This window comes from Corvus kubaryi, unplaced genomic scaffold (assembly GCF_017639235.1).
Source record: "Corvus kubaryi isolate FWS band 111438036 unplaced genomic scaffold, C.kubaryi_AGA036_p1.0 37352, whole genome shotgun sequence".
Lineage (NCBI taxonomy): Eukaryota > Metazoa > Chordata > Aves > Passeriformes > Corvidae > Corvus > Corvus kubaryi.
The window spans coordinates 2,590,953-2,609,947 of record NW_024581114.1 but is presented as its reverse complement, the minus strand read 5'-3'; the positions used below and the strand labels follow the sequence as shown (position 1 = coordinate 2,609,947).

Below are 18,995 nucleotides of genomic sequence, written 5' to 3'. Positions count from 1 at the left end.
CTGCAGTGTGTCCACTGGCTGGACGTCGGGGTCCTGCGGTGTGTCCACTGGAAAAGCATTGTGGGGCTGCAGTGTGTCCACCAGCTGGACATTGGGGTGCTGCGGTGTGTCCACCAGCTGGACATCGGGGTGCTGCGGTGTGTCCACCAGGTGGACATCAGGGTGCTGCGGTGCGGTGTGTCTGGAGAAGGGTCTGCAGCACACGTCCTGTGAGGAGCAGCTCAGGGAGATGAGCCTGGAGAAAAGGAGGTTCAGGGGGGACCTTCTCGCTCCCCACAACCCCCTGCCAGGAGGCTGTAGAAAAGTAGGGCTCTCCTCCCACGTAACCAACAAGCGACAGGACCAGAGGACAGAGTTTTGAGCTGTGCCAAGGGTGGTTTGAGGCGGGATATCAGCAGGAATTTCTCCATGGAAAGAGCTGCGCAGGGAGGTTTGGAGTTCCCACCCCTGGAGGTGGCCCAGGAACGCCTGGACACGGCACTCGGTGCTCTGAGCCGCCGACAAGCTCCCAGCTTGGACTCCATAATCCCAAAACTCTTTTCCAACCTCAACGCTTTTGGGACACCCCACTCAGGCCACGGCCCCTCATTAACCCCGCCCCCTCATTAACCCCGCCCCCTCATTAACCCCGCCCCTCATTAACCCCGCCCCGCCTTTGTGCGGCGCACAGCGCGGGGGGCGTGGCCTGCTCCGCTCGCCCCGCCCCTTTTTCCCGCTTTGGCCCCGCCCCTCGCTCTGTGGCCCCGCCCCCGGTGCCGGTGCCGGTGCCGGGCCCGCAGCGGGGCCGGTGCCGCTCGGTTCGGTGCTGGGCCCGCACACGGACACACGTGCGGGGCCGGGCCGCGCCTCCCGTGCCGCGCCTCGGGGTTATTCCGGGTGACGGAGGAAGCCGCAGCCGCGGGGCCGCCCCGGCTCGAGGAGGAGCCGCCGCCGCCGCCGCCGCCGCCGCGCACCTGCCCGCCCCCGGCCCGCCCCGTTTCCCCGGCGTGGGGCCGGAGGTAGCGGCGCGGGTGTAGTGGCCACCCGCAGCATCCCCCGGCTTGGGCCGTGGCCGCCCCGGAGCCGTGAGTACCGCCGGGGCACGGCCCTGCCGCCCGCACCTCCTCTCCGCTTCCTCTCCGTCTCCCTCTTCCTCTCCCTCTTCTTCCTCCTCTCTCTCTCCCCCTGTGCCTCTTCCCGGCAGGGCCGGGGCGCTCAGACCCGCGGGAGGAGGGGGAGCGGAGGGGTAAGGGGATGGGGGCACACCGGAGGGGTCACCGGGGGGTGATGGGGGGACCCCCGAAGGAGCTGCCTCTCCATCACTCCCGGCGCTGCTCCTGCGCATCCCTCCTCGGAGACCAAGTTTGCTTTTGGGGTAGCACGCAGCACGTCCGGGGGGACCACCGGCGCCGTTTCCAAAGGTTTTGGCACAACTGGTGTCGTTTCCAAATATTTCCAGAGGTTTGGAACAGCCGATGTCCTTCCCAGCTCTCTCTGCACCGCGGCATCGTCTCCGGGGCCGGCAGCATCCCTGTGCCCTCCTCCCCTGTCCTCTGCCAAGTCCTGGGGAGATCCCGTTGGAAAAGGGAAAAGCCGCAGAGAGGGGCTGGCCCGGCCGTGCCCCTTGCCCCCGGTGCCGCACAGGGGGGCTCGGGGCTGGTGGTGCTGGGCGAGCTGAAGGGCACGGGGAGAAACGCTGCCTCGGGTGTTCTGGAAACTTGTGGGGGACGCGGGATGCAGCTTTTCCGTGGCCTCTGCAGTGGCTGTCAGGGCAGAGGGCTCTCCTTGAGCCACAGCGTCGCTGCTGCTGCTGCTGCTGGAGCTGGTCCCGGGAGCTCAGGCCAGGCTGGCAGCTGGGCTGGTTCTGCTGGCTGAGCAAATGCCTCCCTCTGCGGGGACCGGCAGCCCTGGGACCTCGGCAGGGAAGGAGAAGGTGGCTGTCCCTGCGTTGGGTGCCACCAGCCCAGCTCCTGTGCCAGCCTGCAGGGGCAGTGGCCTTGCTTTGCTGGGTCTCTGTGCGGGATGCCAGCTCTCCTTTGACTTCAATGCCTGCTGTCCCACAGCATTATTCCGGGGGGCTCTGCACTGCTGGAGGTGATCCTGGAGTGATTCAGCAACACGTGGATGTTTCTGGGTGCCTTTAGCACCAAGAGGTGCTGCTCTGTCGCAGGTTCAGTGTTTTGGGGCTCACTGACCCTTCAGTGTCCAGTGGCCTTCTGGTTTTCATCCCTGCAGCCAAGCAAACCCCTCTCTGCAATCCCTTCCCTCTGCACCCTGAGCTTCTCTCCCGACCCGTGAACATCTGCTGGAAATCCTTTATTCAGCACAGCAGTGAGTAAGACTCAGGGAGATGTTGGGTGTAGAGATCTGAGTTTCCTTCCTGAGCACTGAGTGATTAATGAATCACAGCAAAGAGCAGCTAATTCAGAGCACACCAGGAGCTGGCAGGCGTAACGGGCACCTGCTCTCTTGGCTTCGGAGCCCAGCATCCGAATGGAGCTGCTCCTGAGCATCTTGGGGAGCTGGGACGGTCCCTGATGCTTCCTGTCAGCCGAGGTCAGCTCAGTGGGGGTGGCAGTGGGACGGCTTTGTTCTGCCAGCACAGACAGCGGCCATCTGCCCCTGCTCCCTCAACCAGCCTGGCTCTCTGTGCATGGAGTGGAAATCAAAGCAGGCGTCCTCTGAAGGCTGAAGATCTGCTGGGGAGGCTGCTCTGGGTCCTTCCTTTGCTGCATTTGAGGCTCAGCAGCTCCAAAAATCGAGCAGCCCCGCTGAAGTCCCAGTGCTGCCTCCTGGATCTCCTCAGGAGCTGGAGCGCTGCCTCCAACGCCGGGGCAAGCTGGGCTTGGGAGGCTTGAGAGGCTTCACCCGCTCTGCCTGGCCTGCTGCAAACCATCCCTAAAGGATGTGGCTCCTCAGGGACAGGAATCTGAGCTCCTCCAGCTGCAATTCCCAGGGTCTGGGACCTGCTGGCCTTGGCAGGCCCCCAGTGTGCCAGCGAGCTCAAGGCCGTGGTGCCACATGCTCCTCATAGCTCAGTTTGCAGGGATGTGCCCTGTGCTGCTGCTTGCCAAGAAGATGTGCCCTGCAGAATTCTTTGGAATTCCCTCGAATTCTTTCGTTTCCTGGCTTGGAAAGACTTTCCCACTGCTCCAGAAGCTCAGGGGTTGTTCAGAGCAGGAGGTGCAGATCTGTGTTGGCAGAGAGGGGCCGGAGGGGGCTTTGTGAACCACCCCTAAACGCGGTGTGGGTGCCGTGGGAGGGCTGAGCCGGGTGATGCCCGCTGGTGACCTCCTGGTTTGGAGGGGCAGCAGAATTATTCCATGTCCCGTCCATCTGCAAAAGATCTTCTTGCCTGCTTGCAGCCAGCAGATCCGAGTGCTTTTTCCTGCTTCCCCTGCTGCTGCTGCCTCATGTGATGGAGTTACCCTTCCCTTTGGAAGCCAAGTGGTGTCTCCTGCTGAGTGTCCCCAAATTCGTCACTGTCCTGTGACATCAGGGCATTGCTGGGCAGTGGTGACCCACTCTGAGCTGGCCCCCTGTCACCTGGAGCCACCAGCAGCTGGCACAGCAGAGAGGTGAAGGGTGCAGTCCCTCCTTGGACCGAGGATGCTGCAGAGAGGGAGCTCCCGGGCAGGTCTGGGAGCCAGGAATGTGGCTGCGCTCTGGCCAGGCTGCCTCCCACGGCCTGAGCGCTCTCCCTTTGTGTTTCCCAGTGTGGAAAATGGGCTGGGGACAGAGCTGTCTGTCACAGGAGAAAGCAGGAGCTCCACAGGGATGGGCAGTGCAGCCTGAGCCCTGGCACTGCAGGGCACTTGCTGCGTGTGACGGGGTTTGGCACTGCCTGTGCCATAAACCAGCGCTGGGTGCGACAGAGGCTCCTCTGCCGTGGCTGCTGGGGACACTGGGAAGGGGAATCAGGACATGACCCACATTTCCAGCCCCTGACAGAGCCAGAGGGCTCACGTTGCTCAGATTTTGGCGTGCTTTGTGCTGGCGCGTGGCAGCTCCAGTCTGACCCCAGCGCAGATGGAGACCTGCAGGTTTCGCTGAGCACCTCAAGGCAAGAATCCATTTCCATTCCTTGTTTCTCCCTAACCTGGGAATTCAGCAGCCCCAAACCTCCTCCAGCCCTGACCCTCGCACCCAATTACTTGAAAATGACCCAAATGTTGGCGCAGATGCCTCGGAATCCCTCAACCATGGAGTCCTGCTTGGAGCTGAGTTTGGAGGCGTCTGAAGGAAGAGCTGCTGCCTGTGGGAAGTGAGGAGAAGGCTGTGGGCACCGAGGTGAGGATGCCCTTCACCCCTCCCAGGTGTGAGAATGTCCCAGGGCACCAAGCCTCTGCCTCCCGCTCCTTTGCTCTCACTTTTTGGGGTGACTGAGAGCGACTTTGAGCTTCCAAACAAAACTCCCCAGGAGTAACGAGGAGTGAGGCTTTAATTAGGAGAGACCTCCAGCCTGGTGTGTGCACCAGAGCCCACTGATGACAACCCAGGGAGCTGCTGCGGGGCTCTGCCGAGGTCAGCGTGCTGAGTGCCCTCCTTGCCTGGAGCCAGCAGTGTCTCTGTGCCTGGAGCTGGCAACTGAGCACAGCTTTTCCCTGTCCTCCCCACCCCCTTGCCGAGGCTCCACATCCTCCCTGGCAGCTTGTCACTTCTCTGCAGATGTCTAGACAGGAGGATTCAGTGCGTGTCAGTTATGCCTAATTCATTAAAAAAAAAAAAAAAAAAAAGGAAAAAAAAAGCCCCAACCCTCCTGGGAGCTGGGGATTCTCAGTCCTGCAGACTCAGCGCTGTCTGCGCTGCCCTGCGCTGCCTCGAGGCTCCCTCCCTCCGAGCAGACTCATTCCAGGCAGCTGCAGGAGCAGCAGCGGCTCGGCAAGGGAAGGCAGGGGCAGAGGGAGCAGAGGAGAGGAGAGGAGGTTTGCAGGGGTTTTTAGGGCTGGGCTCTGCTCACTGTCGCTGCCCCTCACCCCGTTGGTGTGCGCTCACATCCCCCCCGTGCCCATCGGGAGCTGGCAGACGGGGTCCAGCTTCCCTGGCACTGCCAGCTCCCCAATTCCTGTGTCCCTCCTGAAGGCAGGGCTGGTTCCAGGAGGAGCAGCTCCCTTGCTGCCACCCTTTGCTCCACGTTCTGAGCCCTGACCTGTGCACAGGTGAAAGCTCAGCCGTGTGGAGCTCTGAGGATCTGCAGCGCATCCTCCTGCTCCCGAGGCAGCTGCCTCCCTCTGCCTCCTTCCAAGCGCTGCCTCTGCCAGCCTGAGCACGCAGTGAACCTGACGTGAGCGGGAGCTGCTGCACGCTGCCAGTGCCTGTCTGAGCTCCCTGGGTGCAGGCAGAGCAAGGCCTGGGAAGGGACTGAGCCCCAGAGCGTTTTCTTTTCTCTCTGTGTCAGTGACACCGATGTGACACATCCTGGTGGGGACAGCTGCCTGGGTTTAGTGCCTGCTTTGCATCTGGGTCCCGGGCACGCACAGCTGGACGGTTCCCATCCTCCCTGCTTGTGGCAGTTGTGGGGAAGGGAGCAGGGAAGGTGGGGATGCAATGCATTTTGTGATGGGCCCTCTGAAGGAAGGAATAATTTGGGATGGCCGGGTCTAAGGGGTAAGGGCAGTGCAGATCTGGTGTGGGTTGTGAAAACAGCCCTGGCGTTTGGTTATTGATTAAGAAAATGCTGCTCCACTGTGATCCCCTCCCTCCCCAGGGATCCCAGCTTCTGCTGCATCCCACGGGGACTTTGGCTGTGCCATTTTGGAGGGCACTGCTCTGGCTCCAGCCCTGGAAGGGGAGCTGGCACCACGGTGCCACCTTCCAGACCTGCTTTGTGCTGCTGTGACACTCTTGGGCTCGGGCTTTGTGCCTTATCCAAAGGCAGCACTCGTGAGGGGGATGCAGAGCTGTGCACAAACAGCTGATTCTCCGGGAGAGAGGCACACAGGGATGTGGCACAAAGGGATGGGGACACATGGAGGGGATGGATTTACGCCTGACTGCGTGTCAGGCCCGAGGGCAGGGGGCTGTCCCCCCATCCCCTGTCCCCACCATCGGAGCAGCTGCACAGGATGTGTCTCTGCTGCCTCCCAGCCCTCCCGCCAGGCACAAAATCCCCATCCAGGCTGTCAACAAAAAGCCATTCTCCAGGCCCTTCCTGGGGAAAGGGCAGGCTCGGAACTTCTCCCTGGAGGATCCTCTGTTCCCTGTTTATTGCTCAGCACACTTCTTTTCACTCCCAGCAAAATATGGTTTTTTGTGCGGCGAGGACAGGCCTCCCTTTGGGCAGGGATCATTTGCATTAATTAACAGAGCTGTTATGCATGGCCACGCTCTGGCGCAGAGGAGCCAAACAAATGCCTCCTTTTTTGTTGGTTTTTTTTTTTTTTTTTTGTGCCATAACCTCAGAGTTATTCCAAGGGAGGCAGCACATCCGTCCCAGCCCGTGGGGCCACGTGCACGGCTGCTGCTGCCCACAGAGGTGGGCTTGTGCTTCCTTCCCCCTCTGAGTCTGGACACTGCTCCACTGTCTCCTGTGGTCCAGGCAGTGCTCCCCATTAATTACATCCCACAGACCCTCATTTCCTGGGAATGAAAGTTTCAGCAGGGAAGTGAGGAATATTTAGTGCTGCCAGCAAAGTGGGGAGTTCGGCGCGGGGAGCAGCATTGGGATGCTCCATTCCTTTTCCCACACTGGTTTTGTTCGGATCTGTTAAAGCAGAAGAGCTCTGATGGGAACAAGTTACTGTGGGGTGGAGGGGACAGTGGGGCTGAAGAGGCTTTACCCACTGCAAGGCTTCACCAGCCCCATGCCAGCGCTCCTCAGGGAGGCTGCAGCCAAAAATCACCAAGCAGAGCTGGCTCAGGCTGCCAGAACTGTCCCCTGGTTTGGGGACACTCGTGGAGCCCAGTGGCTGGGCTGGCACCTCCCTCTTGTCCTGCTCCCTGCTGGGCTGTGTCACAGCCGTGGTGTCACTCAGGGTGGGTGGCACAGCCCTGTGCCAGCCCTGGTGGCCACAGGGAGAGGGCACTGAGCTCTGCCTCCTGGCCGTGGGGGTCACTGCGAGGGAGGACAGTGTCACCCTTGTCACTTGCCCAGGGCCACGCGAGTGGCGAGTGGCAGGGCTGGGAGGGAGCCCAGCGCTTCTGACTCTTTGGAAATGCTTGTGGTCCCCCCAAAGGCTCCAGCAGCACCCCCAGCCTGCTGGGCCCTCTGGGGGCTCCGCCAGGGTGCCAACCCTTCCTCTCCAATCGCCCAGGAGAAGCAAAGCCACCTTTCCCCCACTCTGTCCTGCGCTGTCCCCGCCGGGCCCTGCCCCTGCTGCGGATCCAGGAGCTCCTGTCCCTCATTCCCAGCCCCCTGGAGGGACGAGGAGAGAGCTCTGGAGCTGGGACATGACTGAAATACTGATGGGGACAAATGTGCTCGGCAGGGATGACACAGAGAAACCGGCCTGAGCCGAGCAAGAAAACCCTTGGGCTTGCGGCTGGGATGGGGATAGAGGTGGGGAAGCTCTGTCGGCTCCCTGCCCGAAAGCAGCTCTGGGAAAAGACCTCTGGAGCTTAACCCTGATCCTAACCCCAACCCTGACCTGCTGGAGCTCAGGTGGGGATGTCAATAATGAAAAACCTCCCTTGTGTGGGCACCTCATGCAGCAGATGTGAATTAGGAGATGGGGTGTCCCGGGGATGCTGCAGCTTCCGAGACTGGGATGTGGGAGGATAAGACCACGCTCCCGGGCTCTCCTTTGCTGCCGAGGGCACGGTGGCACCGTGCTGGCCCTGCTGGAAAGCACCAGCAGGCACTGCCTCTGCCGTGTGCCCCAGAGCCCTCCCCGCTGCCAGGGACAGGAGGAATCTCGTAGCACTCGAGGTGATGCAAATAGAAAAGGGCATTGCAGGCTTCTCCCCGCTCAGGAAACATGTTTATTCATCTTTTTTCCTCCCCCAGACTCTCGTACGTGCTACAACCGCTCTTCAAAAAGGGAATCTCTGGCTGCATTCGTGACTGAGCAGGCACAGGGCGCTGGGTTGCTATTTTTAGGCCCAGCAGGGCTGATGTGGAGGTGTGTGAGGAGCGGGAGGCTGAGGGGATTCTCTCGCCGCGGGGATGCGGGGGCAGCTCGCAGGCTCGGTTTCGATTCAAGCGGTTTTTCCCTGCTGCTGCCTCCGCCTCCTTCCTCCTGCTGCTCAGTGCCCCCCTCCTCGCTGCCCCAGCTCCTGGGTGCTGCCAAAGGCCTTTGCGAGCAGCGTGAGCAGCCTGGATGCAAACAGCACCGGGGGAGGAGATCTCTGCGTGAATAAATGGTCCTTGATCAGGCAGGTTTTGTTTTCCTAGAATCACAGAATGGTTTGGGCTGCAAGGGGCTGTAAAAGCCGTCCGGTTCCATGGGCAAGGATGCCTTCCACCGTCCCAGGGTGCTCTGAGCTCCACCCAGCCTGGCCTGGGACACTTCCAGGGATGCAGGGGCAGCCGCAGCTGCTCTGGGAAATCCATTCCGGGGCCTCCCCACCCTCACGGGGATGAATCCCTTCCCTACATTGAACCTGAATTTCCCCTCTTTGTTTGCACCAAATGACATTTCCCTGGCAGGGCAGGGCCTGGGCAGAGCTGTCAGGGTCGCTGTCAGCGCCGGGTGTTTGAGCAGGGCTGCCTCCCCAGGGATCACCCAGGGGCTGCAGCAGCTCCTGCCTGGATAACTCTGTGCTTTTCCCCCATCCCAGAGGCTGTGGGAAGGGCCACCCCCCTTCCCTGCCCGCGGCAGCCATGGAGGGGGGTGTGCAGCTCCTGAACCGCGACGGGCACAGCATCTCGCACAACTCCAAGCGCCACTACCACGACGCCTTCGTGTGCATGAACCGCATGCGGCAGCGGGGGCTGCTCTGCGACATCGTCCTGCACGTGGCCACCAAGGAGATCAAGGCCCACAAGGTGGTGCTGGCATCGTGCAGCCCCTACTTCCACGCCATGTTCACAAGCAAGTAGAGTCCTCTCTTCCCCAGGGACAGGCTCGCCCTGCTCTCAGCCCTCCCCTCTCCCAAGCCCTTCCTGCTCGGGCCCTGCTCCCTGTTCTCCCTGCTCTGCCCTTTCATGTGTCGTTTCTGTGGGCAGGAGCAGGAGTTTTCCTCATTCCACTCCCTTCCCTGAACCCCTTTGCCCGTGCACAGGATCCTGGTGTCCCCCCTCCTGCAGTCCTGGCCCCCAGTCCCTAGAGCTCGGCAGGAAACCTTCCAGAAACAAACCACTTGTTCCATGCATGGTTAAATCCTCCATTTCACTCCCTTCCCTGATTTCCTTTGCCCACAGCCCCCTGCACAGGGATCCTGTCCCCCCTCCTGCAGTCCTGGCCCCCATTCCCCAGAGCTGGACAGAAAACCTCCCTGGGCTGTGATGTGGAGGTGGATGCAGCTCATTCCACGCATCCACCTGGGGGGGAAGCAGCCCTGCTGTGGGGGTTGTTGCTCATTTTTGGTGTCCTTTGCCCCAGATGAGATGAGTGAGAGCCGCCAGACTCATGTAACGCTGCACGACATCGACCCCCAGGCGCTGGAGCAGCTGGTGCAGTACGCCTACACGGCTGAGATCGTGGTGGGAGAGGGGAATGTGCAGGTAGGAGCTTTTTCCCCCAGGCCCCCTTCTCCACAAAGCTGTTCTGTAGCAGATTTGCCTCCTGGGGACGCCTCTCTCCTGCTCAGCACTGCCAGTTGTTTCTGTGGTGGCAGCTGGGTCTGGCAGTGGTCAGGGAGTTCAGCTGCTTCCCTTCCTGGAGGTGGCTCCTCAAAGCACTGCGCAGTTCCCAGATTCGTTCCCAAGCACCTGACGTCCTCCTGGCCCTGGGGGGTGTCACAGGTGTCCTTCCCAGCCCTTCTTTACCTCAGAAACCAGGAGTGCTCTGTCCTTTCTGTGCTTCCGTGCCTGCAGGCGCTCACTAAACCTGCTCTGCTCGCGACTCGCAGCAGGACGAGGGTGAAAATTGTTCCCTTGCCCTGGAAACTCCCTTTTCCCCCGTTCTTTTCCACTGTGCCAGACCCTTCTTCCTGCTGCCAGCCTGCTTCAGCTCAATGGTGTACGGGATGCTTGCTGCAAGTTCCTGCTCAGCCAGCTCGACCCCTCCAACTGCCTGGGCATCCGGGGCTTTGCTGACACCCACTCCTGCAGCGACCTCCTCAAGTCTGCCCACAAGTACGTCCTCCAGCACTTCGTGGAGGTGTCCAAGACAGAGGAGTTCATGTTGCTGCCCCTTAAACAGGTGAGGCCCCGCAGGCAGTGTGGAAGTCTGGGTGCAGCAAAGCTTTTCCTGTTCCATCTGTGAGTGAGAAGCCCAAGGGAGCTGCACGGAGGGGACAGGGCTTGGCAGGGGTTGGACCCAGGTTCTGGGCTTTGGCCCCACTCTGTTCAGTCTGTGGGTAGAGCTCTGTCAGCAGGCTGGATTCCACAGGAAATAAGGATGGGAGGATAGGACGGGTTAATTTTGGTGCTTGCCACGTGAGCTCGGAGCACACTGCCCTGGCTCTGGGAGCACAGCCCAGGGAATAAGTCCTGGGCACGTGGCTGGGATGTTTAAATCAGCTCAGCTAATGTTTCTTGCTGGTCATCATGTGGTGCCAGTCTGGCCCCTGGCTCAGCTGCTGTGCCTTGGCCAGGAGCAATTCCCTGCTCTGCATCACTGACCTGTGTGGTCCCTCAGCAGGGTCAGACACCTTCCTTCACCCATTCCCAGGGCACCCATTCCCTCTGCTCCACCTCTGCAGCCCCTGGCAGGTGAGGGGAGAGTTGTGGGAGCAGCCAGGGCACCTGGGTCTGCCCCAGGAACTGTTGAAGGGACACATGCCAGCGGGGGCAGAGCCAGGGAGGATGGTCAGAGGTGTCCCCACAAAGCTGCTTGGGGGCACCCCGTTGCTGTTGGGAACCCCCAGCACGTCCAGGAGGCAGCGCTCTGCCTCTGGCACTGCCGTTCCGCTGGGCTGGCAGCTGGGAATGCCTCCTTTCCTCCCAGCCCACACCAACCAGCACTGCCCTCCCACCCCGCCCTGCAGGTGCTGGACCTCATTTCCAGTGACAGCCTCAATGTGCCCTCGGAGGAGGAGGTGTACAGGGCTGTGCTCAGCTGGGTCAAACACGACGTGGACAGCAGGAGACAGCACGTGCCCAGGGTGAGAGGGCTGGGAAGGGGTGAGAGTGCTGGGAAAGGGGGTCTGGTCCTGCCCACCAGCTCCGAGTGCCTGGGCTGGGTGGGCACACGGCTGGAGGAAGCTGCAGGAGAGGGCAGGAGCAGCAGGTCCCTGTCCTACCACTTCCAGTCCGGGTTGGAAGGGACCTTAAATCCCATCCCATTCCACCCCCTGCCATGGGCAGGGACACCTTCCACTATCTCAGGTTGCTCCAGCCTGGCCTTGGACGCTTCCAGGGATGGGGCAACCCCAGGGCAACCTGTGCCAGGGCCCCAGCACCCTCTGAGTAAAGAATTTCTCCCCGATCTCTAAGCTCAGTCTCCCGTTTCAGTTGAGCCCTGTCCCCGTGCCCGTGTGCCAAGGCTCGCTCTCTGTCCCCCCAGCTCATGAAGTGCGTGCGGCTGCCGCTGCTGAGCCGGGATTTCCTCATGAGCAACGTGGACACGGAGCTGCTGGTGCGGCACCACTCGGAGTGCAAGGACCTGCTCATCGAGGCCCTCAAGTACCACCTGATGCCCGAGCAGAGAGGGGTCCTGAGCAACAGCCGGACGCGGCCGCGGCGCTGCGAGGGGGCCAGCACCGTGCTCTTCGCTGTGGGTAAGGCCCTGCCGCTCCCCCCATCCCAAACCCCAGCCCCATCCCGGGGTGTTTTTGGGCTATGTTTGCTCTGTTTGCCCTCCCCGAGCAGGTGGAGGGAGCCTGTTTGCCATCCACGGCGACTGCGAGGCCTACGACACGCGCACGGACCGCTGGCACATGGTGGCCTCCATGTCCACGCGCAGGGCGCGCGTGGGCGTCGCGGCTATCGGGAACAAGCTCTACGCCGTGGGCGGGTAAGGGGCCACGGGGTGGGGCAGGGAGCAGCTGGGGAGGGGGGCACGGGGCTGCTCTGGCAGCAGGGATGGCCGGCAGGGCCTGCTGGAGTCTGGGGTAGCCACGGAAAAGCCTCTTCCCTGCGCGGCAAATTCTCCAGATCCCAGTTTGGTGGTGGCTGCATCCTGACCTGGGGCATTTCCTTCCCATTTCCCTCAGAATCCCAGACTGGTGTGGGCTGGAACCTTAAAGCTCATCTCGTCCCAGCCCGGACACCTTCCACCATCCCAGGTTGCTCCAAGCCCGGTCCAACCTGGACACTTCAGGGATGGGGCAGCCCCAGCTCCTCTGAGCAGCCTCTTCTCCCCTTCTCTCCCTGCAGCTACGATGGGACCTCTGACCTGGCCACGGTGGAGTCCTACGACCCTGTCACCAATTCCTGGCAGCCTGAGGTGTCCATGGGCACCAGGAGGAGCTGCTTGGGTGTGGCAGCCCTTCATGGGCTCCTCTACGCTGCCGGGGGCTACGATGGGGCCTCGTGCCTCAACAGGTAGGGATTGCCTTGCTCCAGCCCTCCCTGCTCCTGCCTGCGCTGTCCTGGGAGCTGGGAGCCCTGCTCCTGACCCTCGAGCAGATGTTTTGCAACCCAACTGCTCCTTCCAGTGGGAAAAACCCCCACTTTGTAGCCCTGTGCCCCAAGAGAACCCAGCCTGTGTCAGCTCCTCCCTCCCGTTTCCCCTGTCTATTCCCAACATTTCCTTGGAGCTGCCCCTGCGGGCCCGTGTCCAAGAGCTCTGACCTGGGCTTTTCCAGTGTCCCACCTTTTCTCCCTGTGTCCCTGCCTGCTGCAGCGCGGAGAGGTACGACCCCCTGACGGGCACCTGGACCTCCATCGCCGCCATGAGCACCCGGAGGCGCTACGTCCGCGTGGCAACGCTAGGTGGGTGCTGGCCCGGGGGCTGGGGGCTCCTGGGCAGGCTCTCTGCACTGCTGGGGGGTCCTTTTGCTGCTCTGCTCCAGTTCCTGCCCCCTCTGCCACATCCTGAGGTGCTCCCTGCCTCTGCCCTTCTCAGCCTCCCCAATCGCTGGGGTTCATCACAGCCTGGAGGCAGCTCCTGAGGGGATCCCCAACTTGTTCCCTTCTGCTTTGGAGCAAGGGATTGGCTGTGGGTGATCACCATCCCTGGAAAGGAAGGGACAGCCTGAGGAGTCCTTCACTGTGGAAGCAGGACCGTCCTTTCAGTGATGATCCCAGCCCCACGCTCACCCCAGCAGGAGCTGCACCTCCCTGGAGATGCTTCCCACCTTCCCAGGAGCTGCCCTGTCCCCGTGTCCCCCTGCCTGTCCCCTGCCCTGCTCCCTGCCTTCAGCTCTCCCTGCTGACTCAGAGCTTCCCTCCCCTCCAACCCCAGCTCCTCCTGAGCCTGCCACAGCCGATCCTGGCATTGCCCTGCTCCAGCCTCCTCCGCTAAAAACACCCCGTGGCTCTGGTGGGGAGCTCTGTGACGAGGAGCTTGAGGAGCAGCAGGAGAAGGAGCTCTCTGGGAAGCTCTGCCTGCTGAATGTTTCACACCGCTCCTGCTGCAAGGGGAGGGAGCCGGGCTGGCCCTGCTGGGAGGAGCTGCCTGGGGCAGGGCAGGCTCAGCCTGCACCTGTGTGGGCACCTCCGGAGTGGCACCTGTGGCATCGTGGGAGGCAGTGCCGGGGCAGGGAGGTGTCTGTGGCTCATCCCTGTGCCTCTGTGTCTTTGCAGAAGGCAACCTCTATGCAGTCGGGGGCTACGACAGCTCATCCCACTTAGCCACGGTGGAGAAGTACGAGCCCCAGGTAAACACAGGAGATCTGGGTGCCCCTTCTGCTTCTCCCCTCTTTAGGGGTGCCTGTAAGGCCCTAACCCACCGTGTGTGGCAGTGAGATGGGGGGGTGTCAGCAGGGACAGAGCGTCCAGGGTGCAGTCCTGAGCACAAAAAAGGATCCAAGCTCCTCTGTGAGAGGTCTCTGTGAGGTTTCAGCACCAGAGCACCCTCTGTCCCCACTGCCTGGAGTTCTGCAGGGATCCTGTCCGTGCCCTGAGCTGCTCCCAGCTCCCAGCTGAGCTCCTGCACACCCAGTGTGGTGAGCAGGGAGTGTGGTGGGCCGGGGACATGCGCTGTGCCCAGGGGCACACAGCTCTGCTCCAGCCAGGTCTGCAGAAAGATCAAAGAGAAGGTCCTGGAGGCCTTTCATGAGCTGCAAAGCCCCAGCTGCACTCGCACAGATTGGAAATAGATACAGCTCAGCCCCCGTGGCAGGGCTGGCATTCAGCTGGGACACAACTGGTGGCCTGGCACGGGCATCTCTGCGCCCCTGGGATGGCTCCTGCCAGCTGCTGCTGTGCTCTCCTGAGCCAGGCAGCGGAGATTCCTCCTGGGAACTTGGGAGAGCAGGGACAAAAGAAGTGGGGTCCTCCCAAAGGGGTTTTTATGCCAGGAGCTGCGGGGTCAGAGCAGGACTGACTCCCCCAGAACCGATCTGGCAGGGGTGTGTGGGAAATGCCCTGTGGAGCGGCTGATGGGTTCCCTGTCCCCAGATCAACACCTGGACCCCCATTGCCAACATGCTGAGCCGCCGCAGCAGCGCGGGCGTGGCCGTGCTCGAGGGGATGCTCTACGTGGCTGGTGGCAATGATGGCACCAGTTGCCTTAACTCCGTGGAGCGCTACAACCCCAAATCCAACACCTGGGAGAGCGTGGCCCCCATGAACATCCGCAGGTAAGGGGCTGTGCCCCCTCTGGAGCCTCGGCTGCTGCAGCAGGGGCGGGGATCTCACCGTGCTGTGCCTTGCCAACCATCAAACACAGACACATCAGGGGTTTTAGGGTTTGTGGCTGGCTCACCACGCTCCTGCTGTGCTGAGAGGGATTGGGGGGTGTGCCAGGAGGGCACAGCAGAGATGTTCTGCAGAGGGATTTATCCTGAGCACTCGCTGTGGCCAGAAAGAGCCAGGGGGTTCATCTGGCTGAGCCCACGGAGCTGCTGCTGGGCTGTGGGAGGATTTCAGGCTTGCAAGTCCGAGGATTTTGGGCTCATAGGGTTTGGTATTGGATGAGGTCTGGACGAGCATGTCAGAGCAAAGGGGGAGATCTGTGGCTCTGTGCTGCACTCTGCCCGTTTGAGCCCCGGCAGTTCATTTTCACGGGCTGTTTGTGGGGCTGGGCACTCCTTTGGCGGGGTGCCTGAGCTCCCCCCACACCTCCCAGCCTCACCCCCGTGGTCTCTGCACGGTCCTTCCAGGAGCACCCACGACCTGGTGGCCATGGACGGGTGGCTTTATGCCGTGGGGGGCAACGACGGCAGCTCCAGCCTGAACTCCATCGAGAAGTACAACCCCCGCACCAACAAGTGGGTGGCCGCCTCCTGCATGTTCACCCGCCGCAGCAGCGTGGGGGTGGCCGTGCTGGAGCTCCTCAACTTCCCCCCACCCTCCTCGCCCACCCTCTCGGTGTCCTCGACGAGCCTTTGACACCGGCTCCGGCCGTGCCTCAGCGCCGGGGCGCAGCGGTGGCCCCCGGCCGGCGTCGCTGTGAGCGGGGAGCAGGAACCCCAGCCCGGCCCTCCTGGGGGGCTCTCCCCGCTCTGGGGGCACCCACGGCGTCACCAGGGCCACCTGCAGCAGCTGCAGATGTGCTTCCAGGGCTGGCCCTTCCCTGGAGGACGAGTGGAGGGGGTTCTCCCTCCGGCCAGACTCATCCCAGCACCCCTGAAGGCTCCTTTGGGCAGGGGAACCCGAACCATCGCTGCTTCTGGGATTGCCGTGCTCCAGCCGTGCCACCGGGCACCGCCGGCCCTGGGGTGGCCCCGGGGGCCACGGCGAATGTGCAACCACCGCTCCTCTGAATGTCACTGTAGCCAAACTCAGCCAAGCCTGCACTGTTACAGACTCCGGGGCCGCCCCCCGGCTTTCGAGGGTGTCTCATCGATGCCTTAAAACACACCAAGGGAAGGAGCCCAGCCCAGGCGCAGCCCTGCGGGGTGGGGAGGGTCGGAGGCAAAGCTGGCCGCAGCATCCTGGCCCCTGCAGCGCTCCCTGAGCCGCTGAGATGCCAGCTGAGTGGGGACCTTGGTGGCATCGCTGCCGTCGCTGTGCCAGGCTCCAGGACTGGGACTGCACGTGGGCCTGCCTCAGCCTGGGAACGGCCCGGCCTGTTTGCTGTTCCCCTCTCTGCAAAGCAGATTCTGGGTTTGTGGGAAGCAGTCTGTTCTTGGACAAAGAGCAGTCCAGCCTTCGGAACGAGGAGGATTGCCTGGCGTTACTTTTTTTGGGTATTGATTTTTTTTGCCTTTTTTTATTTGGACGCTAATATGACTTCATGTCCCTTTATTTTTTACACTGCCCTGGTATTCCCCATCCCCTCTGCTCTCGAGGCAGCAGAAGGGATGCAGTTCCTTTTCTCATTTGTTGAGGAGATGATTCCTGTGCCCTGCAAGGTGTTCTCTCTGGATGGGTGGGGTGTGTGCATGTGTGAGGTGCCAAAAGCAGCACGGGAGGGACTGTTTCCAATTAGCGACTCCCTGCCAATCAAGCAACCACTTTAATGAACTAAAGGTTGGATAAATTAGTACTGTAAGGCCTGTCCTAGAGCCAGGGCCCCTGTGGGGTGGTGTTTTCAGGGTGTGCTGCGTGTGAGGTGTGAGCTGAGGCACAGATCAGGTGTTCCCCACACTACAGAGGAACGACTCAACCACTGGTACCTCAATCGTGTTCAAATGTAGCATTGGAAATATGGCCCAGCTGTTTGGAACTCATTCCTTTCTCCTTTTCCCCCCCTGCTCCTCAGTTCTCCCTCACAGAGTTCAGGTTTCACTCGTGTGGTACTTGCGGGCCTGAGTTTTCAAGTAGCGAGAGATTTCTCCTTTTATTTGGGGGGGGTGAAAGAAGAGTTTGAGGTGAGACAGGGACCCTCCAACTTCAGACCCATTTCTTGGCAGTCTCATTTCCCCTGGACAGGTGCCTGCAGGTTTTCCAAGCCCGCTGGCATCCTTCACAAGCCCACTCACAGTGCCTCGTGTTGGACACCTGGAATTCCCAGCAGCTTCTGAAAATCAGGCCTGCTTCCCCCTCCGGCCTCTCCCCAAGGACAGTCTGAGCTTCTCAGCCTGAGGAGGCCTTTCTGGCTTTTGGAACAGGCTCTAAATCTTTTTTTTGTCCCCTTCTCGCTGCCCCAGCCTGTCCCAGCTCAGCAGCTCTCCCATTTCCCTGGCCTGCAGAGTGTCCAGGCTCTGCACTTGTCTCCTGGTCCCTGTGGGCTGCCCCAGGGAGGTCAGAGGAATCTGCTTTGTTCCAAAACCAGTGAAGTCTGCTCTGGTTTGTGTGTGTGCCTCCACCTGAGCGAGCTCTCAACCCTTCCCATCCCATTCCTGTAGCCAACATCAGGATTTCCCTCTCCTGCTGGGCTCAGGTCAAGGTGTCCCTGGCTCCAGGGTCCGTTTTGGAGGAGGATCAGCCCAAAAGCCCCACGGAGAGGTGGAAGGTGCTGGTGCTGGGCTTGGCCCGAGGTGCTGAGCAGCTCGGGAGGAGTCAGGAATGAAGGGAGATGGAGCCCAGCGAGGAGGGGCAGTGCAGGAACTGCTGAGGGGGAAGCAGGGCTGCTTTCAAACAGGGAATGAGGTGTTGGAGCAGTGGCTCAGCCTCTGCTCCAGCTGGGGCTGCTGTGGAGTGAAGGGGAGGGCTGTGCCTCGGGAGCAAAGCCTGAGGGAAGTGAGAAATGCAGCAGCTGAGGAGAACTTTGGTGCCAGGAGCCCTCGGCCTCCACCGGAACCTTCAGCAGTCACGCTGCAAATCGTGTGTGATGCTGTGCTGCCTCCTGAGGAGCAGGGAAGGGCCAGAGTGACTCCTGTGCCCCCTGCCTGGGTCCTGAGCAATATCCCACTGAGCCTGATCCATGGAAACCCGGGGAGCAGGGAGCCTCTCGTCTCTGCTGCCCAAACTATGCAGGTGCTCACTGCTTCCCCGTGCCGGAGGGAGGAGGAAGGAAAGGGCAAAACAATTCCCCAGCACCTTCCGGGGGTCCCGAGCCCCCTGACCCACACTGTGTGGACACGAGGTGTCAGCATCTGCCCTGGCAGGTGCCAGGGTGGGATTGCTCCTGGTGCTGCATGTCCCCTGCCGAGGAGGAGGAGGAGGAGGAGAGCTCGGAGGGGACGTGTGTCTTTGTCTGTCTGTCTGTACGTAGCAACCCTGTCTGAGGGGAGGAGAACAACTCTGTGTGGCTTCCCTGCCAGTGTTAGTCCGTGGTGTCTCACCCAAGATGTTCCTTGTGTGAATTCCCAGCAGAGGGGTGGCCCCGAGCCGGGGGCTCCGGGCTCTGGGTGTTTCTCCAGCAGGAGCCCCTGCCCTGAGGGGGGCAGAGGTTCCCTTGGCCTCCCTGCTGGGTGCACCTGCTCCAGATCCACGTCCGAGCGTCGTCACTTTGATTTCTCTGTAACTTATCTGACTTTATTTATGTGGAACTCTGTTTCTCTGAATTTTTTGCACTACGTGGGACCGGGGAGGGGATACAAGCAATAGAAGCCAACGTGTACAATAAAGACGTTTTCTTGGATACCGGATCCTGCCTCGTGCCTCCTTCCCTCTCCCTTCCCTGGCTCGCTCCTTTTTGCCCAGTCCCAGCCCCAGGCTCAGCTGAGGCTGTTGGGTGCCTGGTGGGTGTGGGGGAGCTGTCCTGGGGACAAGGGGCTTTGTATTCCCAGTGAGGATTTGGTGCTGGCAGTGTCCCACTCTGACACCCTGCCCCAGGTGCTGGACACCCCTGGGAAAAGCCCAAGGAGCAGCCCCGGAGGCTTCAGAGCCAGGCTGATTTACACCTCTCCTGCCATGAAACCCCAGTTTGGCCTCCCCAGGCCTCCCGGTGCGTTCCCTGCAGCGGGAATGAGAAGCAGATGAGGAGCCTGGCCCTGCCCTCCAGCTGCCACCTGCAGCCGCCCCTGTGCCCGGGGACGTGCGGAGCTGGCCCCATCCTGCTGCCCAAACTGGTGCCAGGGCTGCTGCCCGTGGAGGG

The 18,995-nt window shown here is 61.5% G+C and overlaps 1 protein-coding gene across 5 annotated transcripts; it reads left to right on the top strand.

The window, feature by feature from the left end:
• The first annotated feature begins 759 nt into the window (after positions 1–759).
• KLHL17 (kelch like family member 17) lies at positions 760–18,539 on the top strand. 5 transcript variants are annotated; one of them, XM_042032141.1, is made up of 12 exons: positions 760–1,064; positions 8,698–8,951; positions 9,462–9,583; positions 10,002–10,223; positions 11,011–11,127; positions 11,529–11,742; positions 11,831–11,978; positions 12,341–12,508; positions 12,810–12,898; positions 13,712–13,785; positions 14,528–14,709; positions 15,232–18,539. In XM_042032141.1, the coding sequence occupies exons 2-12, from the start codon at positions 8,741–8,743 to the stop codon at positions 15,458–15,460; spliced, it is 1,776 nt and encodes a 591-aa protein (XP_041888075.1). In that variant the 5' UTR covers positions 760–1,064; positions 8,698–8,740; the 3' UTR covers positions 15,461–18,539. The 5 variants fall into 5 exon arrangements, with proteins under 5 accessions (XP_041888075.1, XP_041888079.1, XP_041888076.1 ...); XM_042032142.1 differs by having other exon boundaries at positions 928–1,064; positions 11,834–11,978; XM_042032145.1 differs by lacking the exon at positions 10,002–10,223.
• The last annotated feature ends 456 nt before the right edge of the window (positions 18,540–18,995 follow it).

What these genes read in the sequence shown, in the direction of transcription:
- KLHL17 (XM_042032141.1), top strand. Translation starts at nt 8,741, where the DNA reads ATGGAGGGGGGTGTGCAGCTCCTGAACCGCGACGGGCACAGCATCTCG. An exon ending in GGAGACAGCACGTGCCCAGG is followed by an intron (nt 11,128 to 11,528) that starts GTGAGAGGGCTG and finishes CTGTCCCCCCAG; the next exon opens with CTCATGAAGTGCGTGCGGCT. An exon ending in AAGCTCTACGCCGTGGGCGG is followed by an intron (nt 11,979 to 12,340) that starts GTAAGGGGCCAC and finishes CTCTCCCTGCAG; the next exon opens with CTACGATGGGACCTCTGACC.